Source organism: Heptranchias perlo, chromosome 3 (genome assembly GCF_035084215.1).
Source record: "Heptranchias perlo isolate sHepPer1 chromosome 3, sHepPer1.hap1, whole genome shotgun sequence".
Taxonomy (NCBI): domain Eukaryota; kingdom Metazoa; phylum Chordata; class Chondrichthyes; order Hexanchiformes; family Hexanchidae; genus Heptranchias; species Heptranchias perlo.
Window position 1 is genome coordinate 111,357,137 of NC_090327.1, and position 23,015 is coordinate 111,380,151.

The window sequence follows — 23,015 nt, forward strand, 5'->3', positions numbered from 1 at the left end:
TGCACAACCTCGCGATTATGAGCGAACAGCCCATGCCACCACCTATCCAGCGAGAACCTGAGCCAGAGGCAGAGGAAGAGGAGGAAGAGGCAGAGGAGGAGGAGGAAGAGATGGAGGAGGAAATGGAACAGGAGGAGGAGGAGGAAGTGCAGCAAGAAGTGGAGGAAGTGGCAGGGAGGCAGCAAGGTAAACAGGCCGTTATTAATGAGCGATACCAGTAATCTCCACGACACCTCCCCATTCACCAACAGTCCCACACTCCTTACCTTTCCTCTCCCACATGACCATCAAATCGTCCTCCTTATGATTACATATTGCTTCCTTCCTCAGCTCATCGCGGAAATAAAAACCACCACCAAATGCAAATTCAAATCCAAATTTATAAGTCAACACATGAAATGATCGAAACAACTTGAGACCATTCACCTTTGTGCATTCCCTTAATGCCTACTTTTCGTGTGCCTTTTCTTTCTTTAGTGCTCCTACAAGGTGCATCCCCTATGGCTGGAGCATGGGTGGTGGAAGGCTGCTAACCTTCAATTGAAGAGAGTGTAGATGACTTCGAGCACCTCTCGGCCAGGAGGGCCCGGCTGCAGACTGCGCCATTTAGGTCTGGGCTGCAGCAGTCTGGCCTGGCTGGCTGACAGGCAACAGCAAGGGCACTGGCGGAATGGCAGGGGCGGGAGCAGGAATGCTGTCATCCTGAGAGAGAACACTGGGTTCAACTGCGTGACCTGTGCGCTGTGGGTGTGGGTGTGTGGCTTGCAAGAGTAGTGCCATATGAGGGTGAGATGCAGCATCTGATTTGCAAAGTTATGTACTGATGGAAAGAGTTTGTTGGTTAGGTGGGTGACGGAGGGTGTAGTGCGTGGAGCAGTGGATGAGGTTAGTGGTGCAGTTGGTAGGAGATGCCACTTGACAGCTGAAGTCACTCACCTTGACCATTCGTGTCAAATCGTTGAACTTCTTCCTGCACTGCATCTATTGTGTGTGGTGCGATGCTTCTGGCATTTATTTTGTGCGCGACTCCCTCCCACTTCCTCTTCAGCATGTTTCTGGAGGGTATCCTGCCCCCCCGCAGATAAAGGATGCCCCTCTGCACCTCCACTTCTTGCACCAAGGCCTCGAATACGTCGTCCGAGAAACTTGGTGCACGCTTTCTCACAGGCACAGCCATTCCTCAATTTCCTGTAGCACAGAGTTAGTTGACAAATGAATTCCAGCTCTCCTTGTAGCCACAGTGCACCTCCCCTTTAAAAGGTGCAGGCTGCCTGCAAGTAGAACTAGCCGCTCCCGATATCACGGCCCCCTGCTGGTGCGTGCAGCCAATCAACAGCGCCGGTAGTGCTGGCTGCACGCAGCAATCATGTACATCATCAGGCAGCACGAATGTTATGTGCTGCCCGCATCTCAACCAACGGGCGCAGGTTAATCGCCCACTGCAATCCCATCGCCCGTTTTCGGGAGTCAACCAATTTAACCCCTAGACTGTTTGCTGTGAGTCCTGCTGTAAGTCCTGTCCTGTCTCCAACTCATTAGCTGACACAGTGCAAATCATTGGCTGACACAGTGGTGTCAATAGACACTCTGAACATTTTCTGCCAAATTCCTTTTCATATGCAACAACAGCAGCAACGTCAACTTGCATTTATAAAGTGCTATTCACGTTGGAAAGAAGCCACAGTGTGCTTTACAGATCAGAGAATGAAATGTATAGCAGGTATGTGGAACCACGTTGACTGTTATGGTTTTTTTTCCATACCGCATGAACCCTTTGTTTCTGGGGATGGGGTGTCTGATGCTGCCATAAATGATGTGGTTATCTTGCATTATGATCTGCTTTGAGGGCTGTGTTATCAATTTATACCTTCCTCATTCTGACTGTTACTCTCTGAGCACAACATTTCTCACAGAACAATTGGAATAAGCACCTTTCCCTACAAGAATGTGGCTAATTTATTAATCAAGTAGCCACTATTGCTTCGCAATGTTTAGACACTGTCCTGCCATATTATAGCTGTAATCCAAATGGCTGTTTGATTGTGTGTGCCTAATTATACACCAGTTCTACAGAGAATGAAATTAAGCAAAATTGCATGTTATAGCTCATATACTACAGTGCTGAAAAAACAACACACTGTTAACATTTTTTACCATACATTGAGGAACTTCTAAACGATATAATGTAAGCTGACACTCCTGTGTGGTACTGAGGGAATGCTGCAATGTCTGAAGTGCCATTCTTCAATTAAACTGAAGCACCCTTGTCTGCCTGTTTCAGTGGTCATAAAATTGCACTATTCAAAGATAAGCAGCAAGTTCTCCCAGTGTTTTGGCCAATATTTCTCCCTCAAACAACACCACCAAAAACAAATGAATTGACCATTCATTTCATTGCTTCTTGTGGGATCTTGCTGCACACAAAATGGCTGCTGCGCTTTTCCACATAATAACGAATGCACTTCAAAGTAATTCATTATATAAGTGCAAGCTAATTTGTTTATTTATTCTTTCCCTCTGTTTTGAAGGGTCCATTCTTTTTTCAAGTGATGTAATGCATAACATAACTTTCAGAGAATGTTAATTTCATTATGTTTGTGTCAATACATCATATTTTTTGTTTTAATTTTTATAAAGTTGGAAGAAAAAGTATTACCAAGTCTAGAACATAAGAGTAGAGCTATGATAAAGCTAATAAACTGAGAGACTTAACAATCATTCCAGAAACAATATAAACATATGCTCATGAAAAATATTACCTGTTATATAATATTTCAAATCTAATGTTAATATTTTCAGTGCATAAAGCTTTGATATTTAATTGAACTTTAAATGCATTGAACACTCATATTTTGGTGCCCTTCATTTCAGTCAAATACTGTAGAGCTAACTGTGTATTTCCATGTTTGTTCCAGTGCCATGACTACAGGCAAGGAGTCCTGACAGGAGACCTGTGCGAGGATTTGTGTGTCACACAGACAATGGTTTATAAACGCTGCCTTTACTATGAAAAAGGGAAAAAAGTCATCCAGGCTGATTGGAATGGTCAGCCAATAATTCTGAAATCCAAACTAGAAAACTTCTCAAGCTATGAGAGTCTGTACCTGTTGGACGAGCGAGAAAGCAGACCCATTCCAGACATTGATATCCTTGTCTTTACCGCACTAGAAATCAAACATTCCTTGGGGCTGGAGGTGAAGAATATCACAGTACCACAACTATGGACCAAGCACTTAAAAGGCAGAAGGGGCTCACTCTCGAAGGCAGAACTAGCCAGTATGTGGGCCCTCTTGCAGCAGGAGGAATATGTGTTTTTCCAGTTGCTGCAGGATCTCAGTAAGCATGTTCTCAGAGTAGTGGGCTCCTGTGGGCATTTCTATGCTGTTGAGTATCTTACAGCTGGTCACGCTTGGCATCACAACCTTTTCTCTCTGGAGGAGCTGGTCACCCCTTCCTGGCGAGGCAGCAGCAGAAAGGCCTTGTGGCAGACGACTAATGGAATTGCACTGAGCTTTCTTGAATTGGCCAGGCACTTTGAGAACGACTTTTCCTACCAACTTCATCTTTGTGACATCAAGCCAGAAAACTTTGCCATCAGAGCTGATCTAACGGTAATTTATGCGCCCCCACGTGAGAACGACATCACTGAAAAGACAGGTTCATTTTTTTCTCCCTATTCATCCTTGACATTCTTCCTAAAGTGTGGTGCCCAGAATTGGATACAATATTCCAGCTGGGACCTATCCAGTGTTTTATGAAGATTTAGCATAAATTCCTTGCTTTTGTACTCTATGTCTCTATTAATAAAGCCCAGGATCCCGTATGCCTTTTTAACAGCCTTCTCAACTTGTCCTGCCACCTTCAAAGATTTGTGTACGTACACCCCCAGGTCTCAGTGTTCCTGCACCCCTTTTAAGATTATACCACTTATTTATATTGTCTCTCCTCATTCTTCCTACCAAAAGGAATCACTTCATACTTCTCTGTGTTAAATTTCATCTGCCATGTGTCTGCCCATTTCACCAGTCTGTCTATGTCCTTCTGAAGTTTGTTAATACATTTTTGAATTTCATCTTTGTAAACTTTAAAATTATGCCCTGTCCAGGTCCAGGTCATTAATATATATCAAAATCCTAATACCGACCCCCTAGGGGACACAAATGTATACTTCCCTCTTGTCTGAAAAACAACCATTCACCACTACACTCTGCTTTCTGTTCTTTAGCCAATTTCGTATCCATGCAGCCACTGTCCTTTTAATCCCATGGGCTTCAATTTTGCTAACACATTTATGATGTGGTACTTTATCAAACACCTTTTGAAAGCCCATATACAGATCAACCGCACTACCCTCATCAACCCTCTCCGTTAGTTCATCAAAGAACTCAATCAAGTTAGTCAAACATGTAAAAGTCTTATGTTTAGTTTACAGCTGGAATGCGCTGTCTGAAAGGGTAGTGAAAGCAGATTCAATAGTAACTTTCAAGAGGGAATTGGATACACACTTGAAAAGAAAGAATTTGCAAGGTTATGGGGAAAGAGCAGGGAAGCGGGACTAATTGGATAGCTCTTTCAAAAAGCCGGCTGAATAGCCTCCTTCTGTGCTATAAGATTCTGTGATTCATCACACTTTAAACAATACACTTTAAATTGTCACAAGTATAAAAAAGATAAAGAAAAGCAGTTTTCTCATGCTGGTTTCATTTGATCTGGAAGTCAGGAGTTTACAAGTGCCTGCTAATTTTCAAACTTCCCTCAAAACCAGTTACACTCTCATTCATCTCAGGATGCGCTTGTGTACAACAATTGTTTACTTCATTTTAAACATTTTTTTTTAGCATTTTTCTGCATTTTTAAAATAATTTTTTCATCCCGTGTGGCCGAGTCCTGACTTGCTCAGCCTCTTTGCTCTGCCTGACCTGAATCCCCCTTTCTTCTTGCAGCCACCTCTGCTACGTTTTCTGGTCCTGTACCTGCCTCTGCCTCACTCAATGTCTCTTCTCTCATGAACCATTTGTGCTTAGAATGTTGGAGTCATTATGTACTTATATAAAAATTTATAATAATGGAATCATAATAATACATTGAGAATATAGTATATTATATAATCTATTATTATATTCTCAATGAATTATTATGATTCCATTATTATAACATTTTATATAAATATATAATGACTCCAATCTATATTTATTGATGCATTGGCCACTTATGTAGTCATAAACAATAACTGATTTATTGGGTGTTTATATAACAATGTACAATTCTGTAATAATTAATCTATTCAGCACGTATACATAAATAAAGAGATTTTGTCCATAATTACCCCACAATCTGATAGGTCTATGATTGTTAATGCATTATGGAAGAAACCTATCACTGTAGTTCATGCCCAATGATCACTCTGCAACCAAGTCGTCAACTCTTTCTGAATCCAAGCTCCAGATCATGGTTTCTCATTCCTCCTATCTCCAAGCTCTGGCCTCCTGTACTCTTCCAACACAGCCCCTGATCACCCCTGATCACCACTTCCTCCCAACCCAGAATGTAGCCTTGCATATAGGGAACAAGATGAACACATGTTCCAAATCCCCAGTTCCAGAAAGGGGAGATTAATTTTATGACCATCTGAGGTTTGGAGCACCATGCCTGCCTCCGGGTTTCCATGACATGAGAGGAAAAGCAAAGGATGGAAAATGTGCAGAAAAGAGGGAGAGACAGACTTGGAGAGAGAAAGGGGGAGGAGCTGTGCAAGAGAGACATGCAGTGTGCCAGACATATAGAAAGAAAGACATGCAGAGAGAAGAAGAGAGATATGGAAGAGAGGAAAGACAACGAGACACTTATCCAAAGGGAGAGTGAGTGAGAAAAGAGTCATAGACAAACAGAGAAATTCAGAGATGACAACAGAAAGTGTGTAGGGCATATAGAGACGGGGGAAAGAGAGGGAGGCAAACAAAAAGATAAACAGATAGACAGATAAGTGAAACAGAAAGAATTCAAGAAAGGGAGATGAACAGAAAGGTAATTGCAGTAAGAGAGACACACTTGGGGGGGAATTTTAACCCCCACCCCATGACAGGCGGGAGAGGGTCAGGAGGGGAGGGGAGGGTTTGACTTGGTAAATATGTGAAGCCAAACCCCAACCCTCCGTCAACATGCCTACTTCAGGTTTAACCACGGCGGATTTGCGGGCGTCCAAGTAACCCTCTTTCTCAGAATCAGTTATTTCTGGGGTTTTTTCTGTGGAGAGGCGAGTCAGTGATTATAATAATTAAATGTGGCTCCGTTCCTCAGATTTTGGGAGCTATTCGAATTTAACAGCTATGGGCCGGTTTCCCAGGGCTCGAGAAACTCGGCAGCTGAAGGGAGGCGGGAGCTGCCAAATCCAGCAGGTAAGTGCTTTTGCAGCACTGCTTGAGGGCCAGGAGGAGCAGGAGTGCTTCCCCCCAGCTCCTCAAGCAAACCTTCTGCCGCGAACTCTTCCTCCCCGCAATCGTCCGACACCCCCCGCGATCTCTCCCCGCCCGCAATCTCTCCCACCCGCCCTGCCTCCCTCCCTCCATCCTCGCTCTAACTGCAACCCCCACCCCACCCCAATCAACTCGCGATCTTGTCCAATTGCTGGGGACCGTGCCCAGCTGTGGCCTTCTGCCGTAGGCCGGCTGTCAGGGGCGGAATGGAATAAAGAAATGCTAGTGAGGTCCTGTTGTTAAATTCGGCAGGACCTCCGCCTTCCCGGTATTCCTGGCCGCAGACACACTCCCCCGCTCCCTCCCCGCCTCCCTGTAAATATCGAGGCCTTTGTCTTTATTTTGTCTGTAAGCAATGCCTCTTGAGATCAATTTGTATTCATTATAAAAACCTTAAATAAAAAAGGCAACATATAATATACAAATATTTTCAAATAACTTGCAGATTTGTTTTATGTAGAAGCAAATTCTACAGAACATTTTTATATATGTGTCTATTATATTCCAAACTATATCAGATATTTTTCAGTGTCTTTAAAAACTATAACACTGAGCTAGCTGTTCACAGCTGGCAGCGATAGGGGCAGTGTAGATAACCTCAGCGTCCCTCAGTTAGTAAGGGGAAGAATTGTCCAGGGTTCCAGCTCCCATTCACTAACCAATGATTCCTGCTGGAAGTTCGTGTTTGTGGATGTTGGGGTGAAGAGGGAATCGGGCATGACGGTGATTCCCCCCTTTATTTGAATAGTCCGCCAACGCTCAAGATTCACTTCGGTGAGGTGACAAAGGGTGCCTGGCACTCAGAGGGGAGGGGAAGCAAGTGGAGTGGAGGGGAGGGGAAGGAAGGGGAATGGGGGAGGGAAGGGGAAGAGGAGGGGAGGGGAGGGGAAGGAAGGTGAGTGGAGGGGAGTGGAAGGAAGGGGAATGGAGAAGAGGGGAGGCGAAGGGAGTGGAGGGGATGAGAGGGGAAGGGAAGTGGAGGGAAAGGGAAGGGAAGGAAGAGAAGTGGAGGGGAGTGGAGGGGAGGAGAGGGGAAGGTAAGGAAGAGGAGTAGAGGGGAGGGGAGGGGAAGGGTAGGGGAGTGGAGGGGAGGGAAGTGGAGGGGAGTGGTGGGGAAGGAAGAGGAGTGGGGGGGAAGGGAAGGAAGAGGAGTGGAGGAGAGGGATGGGAAAGAACGGGGAGGGGAGGGGAAGAGAAGGAAGAGGAGTGGAGGGGAGGGGAGTGGAGTGGAGTGGTGGGGAAGGAAGAGGAGTGGGGGGGAAGGGAAGGAAGAGGAGTGGAGGGGAAGGGAAGGAAGAGGAGTGGAAAGAAAGGGGAGGGGAGGGGAAGGGAGTGGAGGGGAGGAGAGAGGAAGAGAAGGAAGAGGAGTGGAGGAGAGGGGTGGGAAAGAAAGCGGAGGGGAGGGGAAGGGAAGGAAGAGGAGTGGAGGGGAGGGAAGTGGAGGGGAGTGGTGGGGAAGGAAGAGGAGTGGAGGGGAAGGGAAGGAAGAGAAGTGGATGGAAGGGGTGGGGAAGGAAGAGGAGTGGAGGGGAAGGGAAGGAAGAGGATTGGAAGGGAGGGGGGAGTGGAGGGAAGGAAGGTGAGTGAAGGGGAGGAGAGGGGAGGGGAAGGAAGTAGAGTGGAGGAGTAGGGAAGGAAGAGAAGTGGAGGGGAGGGGAGTGGAGGGTAAGGAAGGTGAGTGGAGGAGAGGGGAGGGGAAGGAAGAAGAGTGGAGGGGTAGGGAAGGAAGAGGAGTGGAGGGGAGGGGAGTAGAGTGTATGGAAGGTGAGTGGAGGAGAGGAGAGGAGAGGAGAGGGGAAGGAATGTGAGTGGAGGGGAGGGGAGGGGTAGGAAAGGGAGTGGAGGGGAGGGGAAGGAAAGGGAGGCGAGGGAGGGGAAGAGGAGGGAAGGGGAAGGGAAGGAAGAGGAGTGGAGGGGAGGGGAGTGGAGGGGAAGGAAGGTGAGTGGTGGGGAGAAGAGGGGAGGGGAAGGAAGGTGAGTGGAGGGGAAGGGAGTGGAGGGGAGGGTAGGAGATGGGAAGGAAGGTGAGTGGTGGGGAGGGTAGGGGATGGGAAGGAAGGTGAGTGGAGGGGAAGGGAGTGGAGGGGAAGGAAGGTGAGTGGTGGGGAGAAGAGGGGATGGGAAGGAAGGTGAGTGGAGGGGAAGGGAGTGGAGGGGAGGGTAGGAGATGGGAAGGAAGGTGAGTGGTGGGGAGGAGAGGGGAGGGAATTGGTCAGAGAAAAAAAAATATTTGAACTGATTTCAGGATTTATTCATTTCTCAGGTATTTGTAGATACAGATAAAGGAAAAAAATCTTTTTAAAGAAACACAAGTTTGAAAATTACTATAAGTGATATTATTATGCAAAAGTTAATGCATTCATTTCAAATTCCTCACTCCATTATTTTAACAGAGGGGTTAGTACATTTATTTTAAATGGATAAATGCTGCTTTAAAGATAGCAGAGAGAGGAATCAGGTATTTTTTTTATTTGTTCATGTGATGTGGGTGTCACTGGCAAGGCCAGCATTTATTGCCCATCCCTAATTGCCCTTGAGAAGGTGGTGGTGAGCCGCCTTCTTGAACCGCTGCAGTCCGTGTGGTAACGGTTCTCCCACAATGCTGTTAGGAAGGGAGTTCCAGGATTTTGACCCAGCGACGATGAAGGAACGGCGATATATTTCCAAGTCGGGATGGTATGTGACTTGGAGGGGAACGTGCAGGTGGTGTTGTTCCCATGTGCCTGCTGCCCTTGTCCTTCTAGGTGGTAAAGGTCGTGGGTTTGGGAGCTGCTGTCGAAGAAGACTTGGCGAGTTGCTGCAGTGCATCCTGTGGATGGTGCACACTGCAGCCATTGTGCGCCGGTGGTGGAGGGAGTGAATGTTTAGGCTGGTGGATGGGGTGCCAATCAAGCGGGCTGCTTTGTCCTGGATGGTGTCGAGCTTCTTGAGTGTTGTTGGAGCTGCACTCATCCAGGCAAGTGCAGAGTATTCCATCACACTCCTGACTTGTGCCTTGTAGATGGTGGAAAGGCTTTGGGGAATCAGGAGGTGAGTCACTCGCCGCAGAATACCCAGCCTCTGACCTGCTCTTGTAGCCACAGTATTTATGTGGCTGGTCCAGTTAAGTTTCTGGTCAATGGTGACCCCCAGGATGTTGATGGTGGGGGATTCGGCGATAGTAATGCCGTTGAATGTCAAGGGGAGGTGGTAAGATTCTCTCTTGTTGGAGATGGTCATTGCCTGGCACTTGTCTGGCGCGAAAGTTACTTGCCACTTATCAGCCCAGGCCTGGATGTTGTCCAGGTCTTGCTGCATGCGGGCTCGGACTGCTTCATTATCTGAGGGGTTGCGAATGGAACTGAACACTGTGCAATCATCAGCGAACATCCCCATTTCTGATCTTATGATGGAGGGAAGGTAATTGATGAAGCAGCTGAAGATGGTTGGGCCTAGGACACTGTCCTGAGGAACTCCTGCAGCAATGTCATGGGGCTGAGATGATTGGCCTCCAACAATCACTACCATCTTCCTTTGTGCTAGGTATGACTCCAGCTACTGGTGAGTTTTCCCCCTGATTCCCATTGACTTCAATTTTACTAGGGCTCCTTGGTGCTACACTTGTTCAAATGCTGCCTTGATGTCAATAGCAGTTACTCTCACCTCACCTCTGGAATTCAGCTCTTTTGTCCATGTTTGGACCAAGGCTGTAATGAGATCTGGAGCCGGGTGGTCCTGGCGGAACCCAAACTGAGCATCGGTGAGCAGGTTATTGGTGAGTAATTGCCACTTGATAGCACTATCAACGACACTTCCATCACTTTGCTGATGATTGAGAGTAGACTGATGGGGCGGTAATTGGCCGGATTGGATTTGTCCTGCTTTTTGTGAACAGGACATACCTGGGCAATTTTCCACATTGTCGGGTAGATGCCAGTGTTGTAGCTGTACTGGAACAGTTTGGCTAGAGGCGCAGCTAGTTCTGGAGCACAAGTCTTCAGCACTACAGCCGGGATGTTGTCGGGGCCCATAGCCTTTGCTGTATCCAGTGCACTCAGCCGTTTCTTGATATGACGTGGAGTGAATCGAATTGGCTGAAGACTGGCTTCTGTGATGGTGGGGATATCGGGAGGAGGCCAAGATGGATCATCTACTCAGCACTTCTGGCTGAAGATGGTTGCAAACGCTTCAGCCTTGTCTTTTGCACTCACGTGCTGGACTCTGCTATCATTGAGGATGGGGATGTTTTCAGAGCCTCCTCCTCCCGTTAGTTGTTTAATTGTCCACCACCATTCACGACTGGATGTGGCAGGACTGCAGAGCTTTGATCTGATCCGTTGGTTGTGGAATCGCTTGGCTCTGTCTACAGCACATTGCTTCCGCTGTTTAGCATGCATGTGGTCCTGTGTTGTAGCTTCACCAGGTTGGCACCTCATTTTTAGGTACGCCTGGTGCTACTCCTGGCATGCCTCTGGCAATCAGGTATAATAGCACAATAAATGTTTGCATGATAACATAATTTACAGTAACTTCCAGGCTTATGTTTTCTTTCCATTTGCAGTATAAGTTATAGAATCATCGAGTTATCGAATGATATAGCACAGAAGGAGGCTATTCGGCCCATCGTTCCTGTGCCAGTTCTTTTGAACGAGCTATCGAATTAGTCCCACTCCCCTGCTCTTTCCCCATTGCCCTGCAAATGTTTTCCCATCATGTATTTATCCAATCCTGCTACCATTTCAGTTGGATTAGGGTGGAAACAGTAAGACAGAATTTTGAAAAATATATGTTACTGGAGCTGAGGCCTATGGAATTCTCCATCATCTCAAGTAACCCCAGTGCACAAAAGAGATTCCTCATGTAATTTAGATGCAACACCAGGCACTGTATTCATGTTCTTGTAATCTAACTATGCACAAGAGACTATCTTCATCCTTACATTACCTGACTATACCCTAGACACTGTCATCAGTATCTTAACAAGTGGCTGTTACAGATCAGAAGTAAATGAGACTTGGCATTTTCGGAACCAATTCTGTAATACAGCAGTGCTCTTTAACACAGCTCACCCTGGAGAAAATTACAGCTGTAATCTCAGTTCTGAAATTGTGAGACTGGTACGTCAGGAGGGCAGACAATGGAGGGAGGACGTACTTTGTCATTTTGCCTGAAGGGATATTTTAGAATAAAGTCGGGGGTATTGAGTATTTCAGGTGCTATTCACTTCATCCAGCCCAGCCATTCTTATTCTAGCATTTAATCCAAAATTAGCCTATATTTAGTGACCATACCACTATATACCTGCACACACACACACACACACACACACACTCAACACACATAAGCCTGGTAATACCTTGGGGGTGAGGGGAGGGTTCCTGGTAGTTAAGCTGTGATCACAGTCACTTGTGAACTCTGCTGCTGACCTTGCTGAAGTTCGCAGAGTCAGGGGGAGGGGCAGGAGCAGTGGGCGTTTGGCAGGTTGGGGGCACATCTGTGGCACCAAAGAGGCCACAAATACCGACCAAAGCTCGCAAGGACAGCAGGGTTGCTGGTTGTTGGCCCCCTTTACCCCAGAAAGATACACATCCTGCCCCCAGTGGCCCACTGTGTTAAGGGGCTGCTTTACAAAAAACAATTGTGCCTCAGGCCTGTGCCTTCAGGTGGGGTCCAGTTCCATCGGGTGTTAGTGAGTCCTGGCATATCCACACAGACGCCAAGCCAGGTCTTGAATGAGAGCGCAGCAGCTCCCAACTTAGGGAGTTCCCGGCCCCTTACATCAATGTCCTTGTAGGGTGGGCAGAGGCTCCACCCCCAACAAGATCATCAAGGAAACTCAAAGGTGGGGCAGGAGTCTATTGGAATGACCATAGACTTTCAACCCCATACATGCACACAACATATGCAAATACATGTACGCACGTGCACAGACAGGGACATTTAACAGTGTCTTCTGACTCACAGGAGAACAATGAGGACTGCATAGGAGCCTGATTTGGGCAGGAATTGCAGAACACCAGAGGATCCTGGTGTTTCTGGGTGTGTGGATAGGCTCCAGGCAGGTGCTGGTAGTGAGTGCAAAAAGCAAAAAATATGAACAGGATTTGGATGTTCATGCCCACAAGAGTGGTGGGTGCAGAGAGTGAAAAAGGTGCAATGCAGCTTGGAAAGGAGGCTCCGGAGAAATTTAGAGACGAGGCCAACGAAGAGCCCACCAAGGAAAATATAGATGGTGATGGTGACCTAGCCAGGGTTTTAGATGTCAGCTGCAGGTAATGTCTGCTGGAAAAGTTGTGGCTCTCAGATAATAAAGAATCCTAAGGAGATGGTAGCTCTTACAATGACCTTGAGAGTGAGAAGACAGGATTGCTGTGAGGACAATATGCTTGGTTCTCCTTGGGAAGTGTCTCAGCCAGAGGAAGGAGAATTTGGGAGCACCTGGGTGCAAAGACATCTGAAAGAGCTAGAAAATTCAAGAGTAATGGAAGCAGTTAATATTAGGTGTACTGGAAACTACACAAGTCCATCACTTGTCATATTACAATAAAAGGGGATTCTCCCACTGTGCATATCTATTTTGCAGCAGCCAAAAATGGTTGAGAATAGAGTCAATGAACTGGGACAATGTTGTGTATCAGTGACGAAGATAACATTACAAAATGAGGAAGCATGTAGACATTGTCAAAAGATTGCAGGTTCCAGAATGTGGTGGTGGCTGCTAGGACCCTACAGCTATGTCCTGGAATGAGATTCTGTGAGTAAGATTGAGTGAGGAGCAATGCTAATATAGAGCAAAAGTCTACCAAATCCTGGATGGTTTTGTGCTATGGTCCTGTTACTGCCAGGAACTTGGTTGAGACTGCACAGACTCATCTCATGTAGGATCTTTTACCCATCAGGAAGAGGTGACATCAGTGCTAAATTTGAACCCAAATACTGCTCTGCCTTCCTACCCAAACAGCAAATGTATGTAAGTAGAAAAAACAAGAGCAAATAACCCATTAGTAACCATGAAGTGGAAGGTGTTTGTTGTATGTGTATTTAATATACCGGTGTCTGTGTTAATAGTTGGCTTCAATTTTTGTATTTTCAATCCTTAATATAATCAAATCTACAATAAAAAATGCCCATTAATGCTTAGGGCAATCACATGTATGCAAGTTAAGGACAATTGGTGCTCATAAACTGACATAAGATGCATATAAATGTTAGGTACCAACATTAGTTCATGTGCTTTTGTGTCAAACATCTCATGTGTATATGTGTCAAATACCCTCTATATGATCAACTGCTCCACCTGAGTAGTTAAAATTCTTTAACTTCAATCATTGACTTACCACAGTCCTGCCTTGATTGCTGAGTGTTGAGTAATTTTCTAGAGCAATTTCTGCCTTCAGTGTAGGTAAAACTACTCTATAAACTTCAAATAAATGGATTAACATCTCCATTAAAACAGCAGACAGGAATGTTACTGAACACTTTTAAGTTTTTGTCTGCTAATATTGCTGACAGTATTTTCTAATCTTAAATCTGGAAACTCATTTTATAAATGAGAATGCCATAACAACCAATAATTAGATACTGTTCAAACTAATTTGGAGATGTAAGCTGTATTTCCATTTTTGTGTTGCAGGTTGTTGCGATTGATGTAGACATGGCCTTTTTTGAACCCAAAATGCGTGACATCCTTGAACAAAATTGCACAGATGATGAAGACTGCAACTTTTTTGATTGTTTCTCTAGGTGTAATATGAAGACTAATAAATGCAGAGCAGAGCGTTCAAATAATAACCTGCAGGTCAGTTGAATTTTTTTTACTTTGAATTCCATGAATGTATTTTCATCAATACTTTGTCTTTAATGTCCATCCACCTCTGGTAATATGATGCAATACTGTATGTGGGAATATTGGTGGTGGTTTATGACCAGTGACCACCATTAAGAACACAATTAGCACACCAGTTCACAAATCCTAACTCCCCCTTTCTCACTCTGCAGCCCAATAATTACTCATTGTTTTCCAAACACTATCTGTGTCTCCCCATGTTTGTTCCTCTCTTTCTTGTCTTTCCAATTGACAGTCTGCTCCTCCTTCCTCTTCTTTGTGCTTCTTTGTATCTTGGTTTCTCTCCCCCTCGCTACTTTCCATTTCACATTGCTTGTGCCTGCTGAACACAAACTGAGGCTGCCATGGCACAGTCATAGGTGTCAACTTAGGGCAATCAACTTCAACATACCCCTAAACTGAGATGACTGTCCTGCTCAGTGCAGACTTGTTGCAGGAATTTGTTGGCTGTTACTCTACGTCCTCTCTGAGCAACCACGGTAACTGATGGGGTGGCTCCATAAATGGTGGGAAATTTTGAATCCCCTGGTTTTAATGCATGTGTGGACTAAAACGACAATGACCCAGACCCACCCATCTGCAGGATTAAATCTGATGCACATATGCACTGTGCATGGATGCCTCTCTCTTGCTCCCCCGATGTTTCATATAAGCTTATGATTATATTGAATTTTAACAGAGTGGAGCAGAGGTTATTCTTCCACCACTCTTCTAAACTTACCATTAAAAAGTTTTCCATAAACTGTTACATATTCAATATAAAAGGAAGCAATTCTACTTTTAAAAAGAAATCAGCTTCACGGATGGTATAAAGTAATATGCTGGAATAATGAAGAATAATGGGAAATATACTGATCACAAAAGATTAACCACGCCATAGTTTATTTTCTATAAACTCACTGCTCTCTCTTGCAACTGCTTGTTATTTTGCAAGTCATTATAAATGTGTAACAATTACATGTTGAAAAGTACAGGAGCTAATTAGGGCAACAAATCTTTGAAATTTCATATAACCAGTAAAATCGACAGAAAACAAGGAAGATTACTAAGATGTATAATTGGAGAACTCACACATGCTGCCACACGTACATCAGTGTAATTCCCCAGAGCGCTGTTTAATCAGCATCATTAACTCTATAATGTTACATAATTAACAAACTGTAAAAGTGAGACTGAAGCAGAGGGTAGCATTTTAAACATATATCACTGGCCCTTAGAAACCATTACCGTCTCTGTCAGAGCTGTAGAATCACAGAAGCACAGAATCATAGAATCATAGAATGATCGCCTCTATCAAATCTCCTCTTAACCTTCTCTGTTCTAAAAAGAACAACCCAGTTTCTTTAGTCTCTCCACATAAGTGAAGTCTTTCATCCCTGGTTCCATTCTAGTAAATCTCTTCTGCACCCTCTCTAAGGCCTTGACATCCTTCCTAAAGTGTGGTGCCCAGAATTGGCCACAATACACCAGCTGGGGGCTAACTAGTGATTTATAAAGGTTTAGCATAGCTTCCTTGCTTTTGTACTCTATGCCTCTATTTATAAAGCCCAGAATCATATATGCTTTTTTAACAGCCTTCTCAACATGTCCTGCCACCTTCAAAGACTTGTGTACATATACCCCAGGTCTCTCTGTTCCTGCGACCCCGTTAAAATTGTACCATTTAGTTTATATTGCCTTTCCTCATTCTTCCCACCAAAATGAATCACTTCACACTTCTCTGCGTTAAATTTCATCTGCCATGTGTCTGCTCATTTCACCAGACTATGTCCTCCTGAAGTCTGTTACTATTCTCCTCACTGTTGACTACATTTCCGATTTTCATGTCATCTGCAAACTTTGAAATTATACCCTGTATACCCATTAATATATATCAAAAAGATCAGTGCTCCCAACACCGACCCCAGGGACCACCATTGTATACTTCCCCCCATTCTGAAAAACAACCGTTCACCACTACTTTCTGCTTTCTGTCCCTTAGCCAATTTCATATCCACCCATAGGCTTCAATTTTGCTAACAAGTTCTTTTATTTTAAATGCAAATTTTTTCCATTTTTATATGAAGAATGGGCTGAATTTTGCAACAACGGGGGGAGTTTTAAACCCCCCACGATGGGCGGGGGAGGGTTGGGGGGGTTAAATTGCCAAAAATGTGAAACCCGACCCCTACCCGCCGCTTCTGGTTTAACCGGGACGGGGTGGAGGACGGTCGAGTAGCCTGCTCGCGAGAGGCAGGTCTGTAATTATAATATGTTAATGAAGCTGCGTTCCTCAGATGTTGGCAACATTTAAATATAATGGCTGCAGGCTGGGTATCCCAGGGCTCGGGAAACCCGGCAGCTGAAGGGAGGTGGGAACTGCTGGATCCAGCAGGTAAGTGCTTTTCCAGCACTGTTTGTGGGCCAGGAGGAGCAGGAGTGTGTCCCCACCCCGACCCCTCCAAGCAAACCTGCCACGATCTTCCGCGATCTGCCGACCACCCCCCACCCCCCACGATTTGCCGACCCCCTCGTGATTGGCCGACCCCCCAGCGTGTCTCCCCCCCACAACATCTCCACCCCAATGATGTCTCCCCCTGCAATGTCTGCCCCCAGCGATGTCTCCCCCCAGTGATGCCTCCTCTGTGATGTCCCCCCAGTGATGTCTCCCCCACAATGTCTCCCCCCTAGCGCTATCTCCTCCCCCAGTGATATCTCCCTCCAGCGATATCTCCCCCCAGCGATGTCTTCTCCCCAGCAGTATTTGCTCCCCCAGCGATAACTCCTTCTCCCGCGATATCTCCTCCCCCAGCGATATCTCCCCCCAGCAATATCTTCCCCCAAGCGATATCTTCCCCCCAACAATACCTCCCCACAGCGATGTCACCCCCCCCACCAGTGATATCTTCTCCCCCAGCGATATCTCCTCCCCCAGCGATATCTCCCCTCAGCGACATTTCCTCCCCCAGCGATATCTCTCCTGTGCGATGTCTCCCCCAGCAATATCTCCCCCATGAAATCTCCCCTCAGCGATATCTTCTCCCCCAGCAATATCTCCTCCCCCAGCGACGTCCTCCCTCCAGAGATATCTCCCCCACAGCGATATCTCCCCCCCAGCGATGTCTCCCACCTCGCAATAATCTCCCCCCAGTGATATCTCCCCCCAGTGATATCTCCCCGCCATGATATCTCCCCCCCCCCAGCGTGGTCTTCCCACCGCGATATCTCCCCCCAGCGATCTCTCCCCCCTAATTATCTCTCCCTTCCTCCCTTCCTCCTCGCTGCCATGCTCCGAGCCGCACCCACCGGCCCCTGATCTTTTTGATTGCCTGAGACCATCCCCAGCGGTTCTCGGCTGCTGATTTCTACCGCTGGCTTTCCCGCCTGGCAGCTGCCAGCCTCTCAATCTGGCCGGCTGCCGGACGGGAAATGGAGTGAAAACATTATAATGACTTCGTGCCATTAAATTCAGCAGAACCTCCGCCTTCCCGGGATTTCCATGTTTCCCGGCCGCTGACACGTACCGTCGCTCCCTCCCCATCTCGCCATAAATATCCGGGCCAATGTTTCAGTGAAGGAATTCCTAATATCAAGAACAACTGGAACCTTAAGCCGAGGTTGAAGTTGATGGAAAGTCTAGACTGGCCTAGCGTTTCTTGGTACCCTGGCAGTAACATGCATCTCGATATTTCGGGAAGCCGGGGAGGGAACGGGGGAGTGCGGTAACGAGGTGGTGCAAACCCTGAAATCCCCGGGATGCGGAGGTCCTGCCGAATCTTAACGGCAGCACCTCATTATCATTTTCTTATTCCATTTTCCACGTGGCAGCCGGCCAGATTGACAGGCTGGCCGGCTGTTGGGCAGGAGAGCCAGCGGTAGAAGGCCGCAGCCGGGGACCGTTGGGGACAAAAGATCGTGGGTTGAAGTGGGAGTGAAGGGTTGGACCGGCAATCAGGGGGAGGGAGAGAGGGAAAGGTCGCGGGTTGAATGGGGTGGGGGGGGGGTCGGCCGATTGCGGGGGACGAGGCTTGGGATTGGGGCTTGGAAGAAAGGGCTCGGCGGATCACTGGGCAGAAGGCTCGGGATCGTGGGTTTGGAGGGAGATTTGGCAGATCGCAGCAACAAGGAGAGGCCGTGATCGGCAGAAGGTTTGCTTGAGGGGCCGGGGGGGGGAGCACTCCTGCTCCTCCTGGCTCACAAGCAGTGCTCTTAAAAGCACTTACCTTCTGCAGCCAGCTGCTCCCATCTCCATTTAGCTGGTGAGTTTCCCGAGCCCTGGGAAACCCGTTCGGCAACTGCTAAATTTAAATCAGGCCACGCAACCCACCGCCATTAAAATGGCGGCAGACGAGTACACGGTGGCTTGGGGTCGCGATTTGTGATTTTTAATTTTTAAATCCCTCCCCCCGCCAACCCTCTCCCACCCGTCATGGGGGAGTTAATATCGACCCCATGAAAACTGGCTATAAATGGGCTTGGAGTATAAAAAAATTACTGCTGTGCACCTGCTGGTATGTTCAACCAGGAATGAACAAACAGTATTGTTGGATCATGATTTGATGGCGAGACCAGCCCAGAATTTTACTTCCTTTTGGAATGCATATTGTTATGGGCATGTTGATTGGTGTTCAGTTTTACAGTGTAGGACATGGTGTAACAGGTTTGGGGCTGATTTTCGTCCTCTTTGCACCTGGGGAAAGCTTATTTCCCAGGAGTAAAGCAGAGGAAAAAGTGGCATTATCCGATAATGCTGGACCTCCACTTCTTCGTGTTCCCCAAGGATTTCTGGGGACCCTCTAGGGGGGATGTGGTAAAACGCTTGCACCTACAATTGATGCAAGCATGGAAATCCTATGCTGATGAGGCAGGAATGGTTTCATGGTCCCTCTCTCCTCCGTTTCCTGGGTCCATGCTGCACAAACACTTATTTGGAGGTATGCCGACAGCAAGAGGGCCTTTGGCTTTCCACCCAGCCTCACTCAGATCAAAGGATCTAAACAGGAGCAGACACTAAGCAAATGGAGGCAGTGAACAAGTGCACTTTTTCTCCAGGGTGCTGCACTGGATTTTCAAGACCTGGAGGCCTTCAGGCTGATATTTTTGAACTGCAGCCAGATGACATTACGGCTGCTGCAGGCCTCTCAGAGCCACAACATCAGTTGACTTTATTCCTCCACATTCAGGCACAAGGGCCCACTGTGGGGCAGGACTGTGCTGGGGGAACATCTGGCCTATTAAAATGACCTGAACCCGGAAATACAGACGGGTTCAGGTTATATCAGATGGAGCACGTTTCAGATGACATCAATCTAAAGGGGAATTGGGCGGGTTTTATAATCGTTGGCTGATCCGCTATTGCCTCCATTACACCCCGCCAAAAGTTAAAATTCCCCACGCTGAATGTTAAAGACCCTCCCATGCTTCCATAATATCTCAGTGCTCCCAAACTCCAAACTTCCTGCAGTCCTTCCACATCTTCCTTAACAGTTTAAGACTTTAACCTGCCCCCTAGTGCTCAAAAACCTCAGCACTTCCCTGTGCTCTGAGATGACATAGCCCCACTTCCTCAACCACCATTTATCAAGCTGCCCCAAACCCCTTTCAGCGCTCCCAAAGTTCAGCCGTACTGAATACTCTCAAACCCCAGAAGCCAGGTCTCCCAGACCCCATCCCTCATGAGTACTTCTAGGTGGAAACCCTCCCACCTCCCTCCAAGGCCTGGACCCCTGCATCAACGTTAATCATGTGCCAATCTCAGGCTCCACCAACTGGCTCTGGTCTCTCCCACTCTCTCTCCTTGCATGTGTTCCACCACCTCCCTGAAAGTATCTCCCTGCATGATTCCAGTACCCATCTCCAACCCAGTACATTTAGTCTACCATTTTGCTGCGTCTCTTGTAAAGGAGCATGAGAGAGAGCTGGTCAGACAGACCAGGAAAGACACAGACAAAGAACAGGGGACAGGGCGAATGAGAGCCCTATACCAACATTGAGGGAAAATGTGAAAAAATAGTTTCAGAGACAAATAAACAGACAGACACTGCAATGAGAAAAGTGTCTGAGAGTCATACAGAAAGAGAAAAAAAGAGTAGAAGACAAATAGAAAGATGCAAAGAGACAGAAAGAATTAGAGAGAAAAGGGAAGAACAACAATCAGTATTGTTTTTATTTTTTTCATAAGTAATAGATGAGAGATCTGCTTGTTGTTAAAAATAATTGGTTGCCTACAGTGATTTTAAAGCTGACATGACTATAAATTGCTGTGATACTTTCTAATGTCATCCGTACCCCTTCAATATGGTTACAGCCGGGTAGTGGAAGCTCTGTCTGTCTCAAAAGGGAACAGATGAGTGTTTGGAGCACTTGACCATCACCTAAAGATTAAAGCATGAAGTGGTAGTTGAGAGTTTTTAACGTGTCTCCCCGTAACATAGCAGAAAATATATGCACCCTGTACGATAGCCACAAGTATGAAATTGTATTCCATATGGACGTTTTAAGGATAATACTTAAATTACAGTCTAAGAACATAGGACTCCATTAAAGCCCACTGGAATATGGAATTTGAAATCACTGTCGACTGATCATATGACCTATGCGAGGTCATCCACACTGGACCTAAGAAAGATAGATAAAAGTATTTTCTAGGAACTGTGGATGAGCAGAGAGATTTCGGGGTCCAAGTACAGAAGTCACTAAAAACTAGTGGACAGGTACCAAAAATAATTTAAAAGGCTAATGGAATGTTGGCCTTTATCTCAAGGGAACTGGAATACAAAGGGGTGAAAGTTGTGTTACAGTTATATAAAATTCTGATTAGACCCCATTTAGAGTATTACATTCAGTCCTGGGCACTGCACCTCAGAAAGGATATATTGGTCTTGGAAGGGGTGCAGCGCAGATTCACCAGAATGATAACTGGGCTAAAAGGGTTAAATTATGAGGACAGGTTGCATAGACTAGGCTTGTATCCCCCTGAGTATAGAAGATTAAGGGGTGATCTAATTGCGGTGTTTAAGGTGATTATAGGATTTGATAAGGTGGATAGAGAAACTATTTCCTCTGGTGGGGGAGTTCAGAACAAGGGGGCATAACCTTAAAATTAGAGCTAGGCCATTCAGGGGTAATGTTAGGGAGCATTTCTTCACACAAAGGGTAGCGGAAATCTGAAACCCACTTCCCCAGAAAGCTGTTGAGGCTGGGGGTCAATTGAAAATTTCAAAACTGAGATTGATAGATTTTTGTTAGGCAAGGGTATTAAGGGTTATGGTACCAAGGCTGCTAGATGGAGTTAAGCTACAGATCAGCCATGATCTAATTGAATGGCTCATGGAGCTGAATGGCCTACTCCTGTTCCGATGTTCCTTCCTATGTTCCTATGATCTCACCTGCAGCCCAGTTTTCACGCTCTCATCGTGTGCAGTTATCTGACCGTAAAAATGTCACTTACATAAACTGCAGTGATGTTAAATATAAACAAAGATAATTAAAACAAGTTCTATAAAAATGCATTACTAATAAATCCAGGAACTTAACATTAGTTACTTTTGCATGTCTATCTACTGTTAAAAAATAGTCAAACCTCATAACAAACATCTATGAGCATTTCAAACCTTATATTGTAATAGATGTTTTGCCTGATCTTGTTTCTTATTAGTCAGTGGAAGAGCTTCACATTGAATTGCATAGAAGCTACAGCACAGAAACAGGCCATTCAGCCCAAATGTTTATACTCCACACAAGCCTCCTCCCACTCTGATTACCTCTTCCCACAATGATCCCAAATCCCTCTATGCCTTTCTCCTTCATGTATGCTTCAAGCCTCCCCTTAAATGCATCAATGATAATTGCTTCAAACACTCCCTGTGGTAGTGAGTTCTACATACTCACCACTCTCTGCGTGAAGAAATTCCTCCTACATTCTTTACTTGATCTGTTGATGCCTATCTTATATTTATGCCCCTTTGTTCTGGACTCATTCATAAGTGGAAACAGTTTATTCACATCCACGTTATTGAACCTATCAGGTCTTCTTTTAGTCCTCTCTTTTCCAGAGCAAAGTGCCTCAGCATGCTCAGTCTTTCATCATAGTTGAATCCTCTCAATTCTTGTAAGATCCTTGTAAATCTTTTATGTACTTTCTCCAGAGCTTGCCAAACTTAGTAAGATAAACGCCTGATATGATGAGGTACATGGCCAGACTTGTACCAGGCTCCCGTGATATATCACAGTAACATAAGAACATAAGAAATAGGAGCAGGAGTGGGTCATCTGGCCCCTTGAGCCTGCTCCACCATTCAGCTACAACATGGCTGATCTTCTACCTCTACGCCATTTTCCTGCACTATCCCCATATCCCTTGATGCCTTTAATATCTAGAAATCTATCGATCTCTGTTTTGAATGAACTCAATGACTGAGCCTCCACAGCCCTCTGGGGTAGAGAATTCCAAAGATTCACCACCCACTGAGTGAAAAAATTTCACCTCATCTCAGTCCTAAATGGCCTACCCTTTATTCTGAGACTGTGACCCCTGGTTCTAGGCTTCCCAGCCAGAGGAAACATCCTCCTTGCATCTACCCTGTCGAGCCCTGTAAGAATTTTGTATGTTTCAACAACAGGGTGCAGCCGGAGGTAATTGTAACAAGTGACCCTGATCTGAAGGGTGAGTAGTCTTGAAGGTTTCAAAGAGAGGTGAGGCACTTTTTCTGAAAGAGGGAATGCACTGTTCCCATCCA

The 23,015-nt window shown here is 46.0% G+C and overlaps 1 protein-coding gene across 1 annotated transcript in view; it reads left to right on the forward strand.

Annotated features, from left to right (window-relative positions):
* The window catches only part of dipk1c (divergent protein kinase domain 1C), a 42,777-nt gene that overhangs the window by 15,526 nt on the left and 4,236 nt on the right, over positions 1-23,015 (forward strand). Inside the window, exons 2-3 of the mRNA XM_067981459.1 lie at positions 2,916-3,611; positions 14,086-14,250. Coding sequence (XP_067837560.1) covers positions 2,916-3,611; positions 14,086-14,250 — 861 coding nt within the window. The remainder of the gene's footprint in view (positions 1-2,915; positions 3,612-14,085; positions 14,251-23,015) is intronic.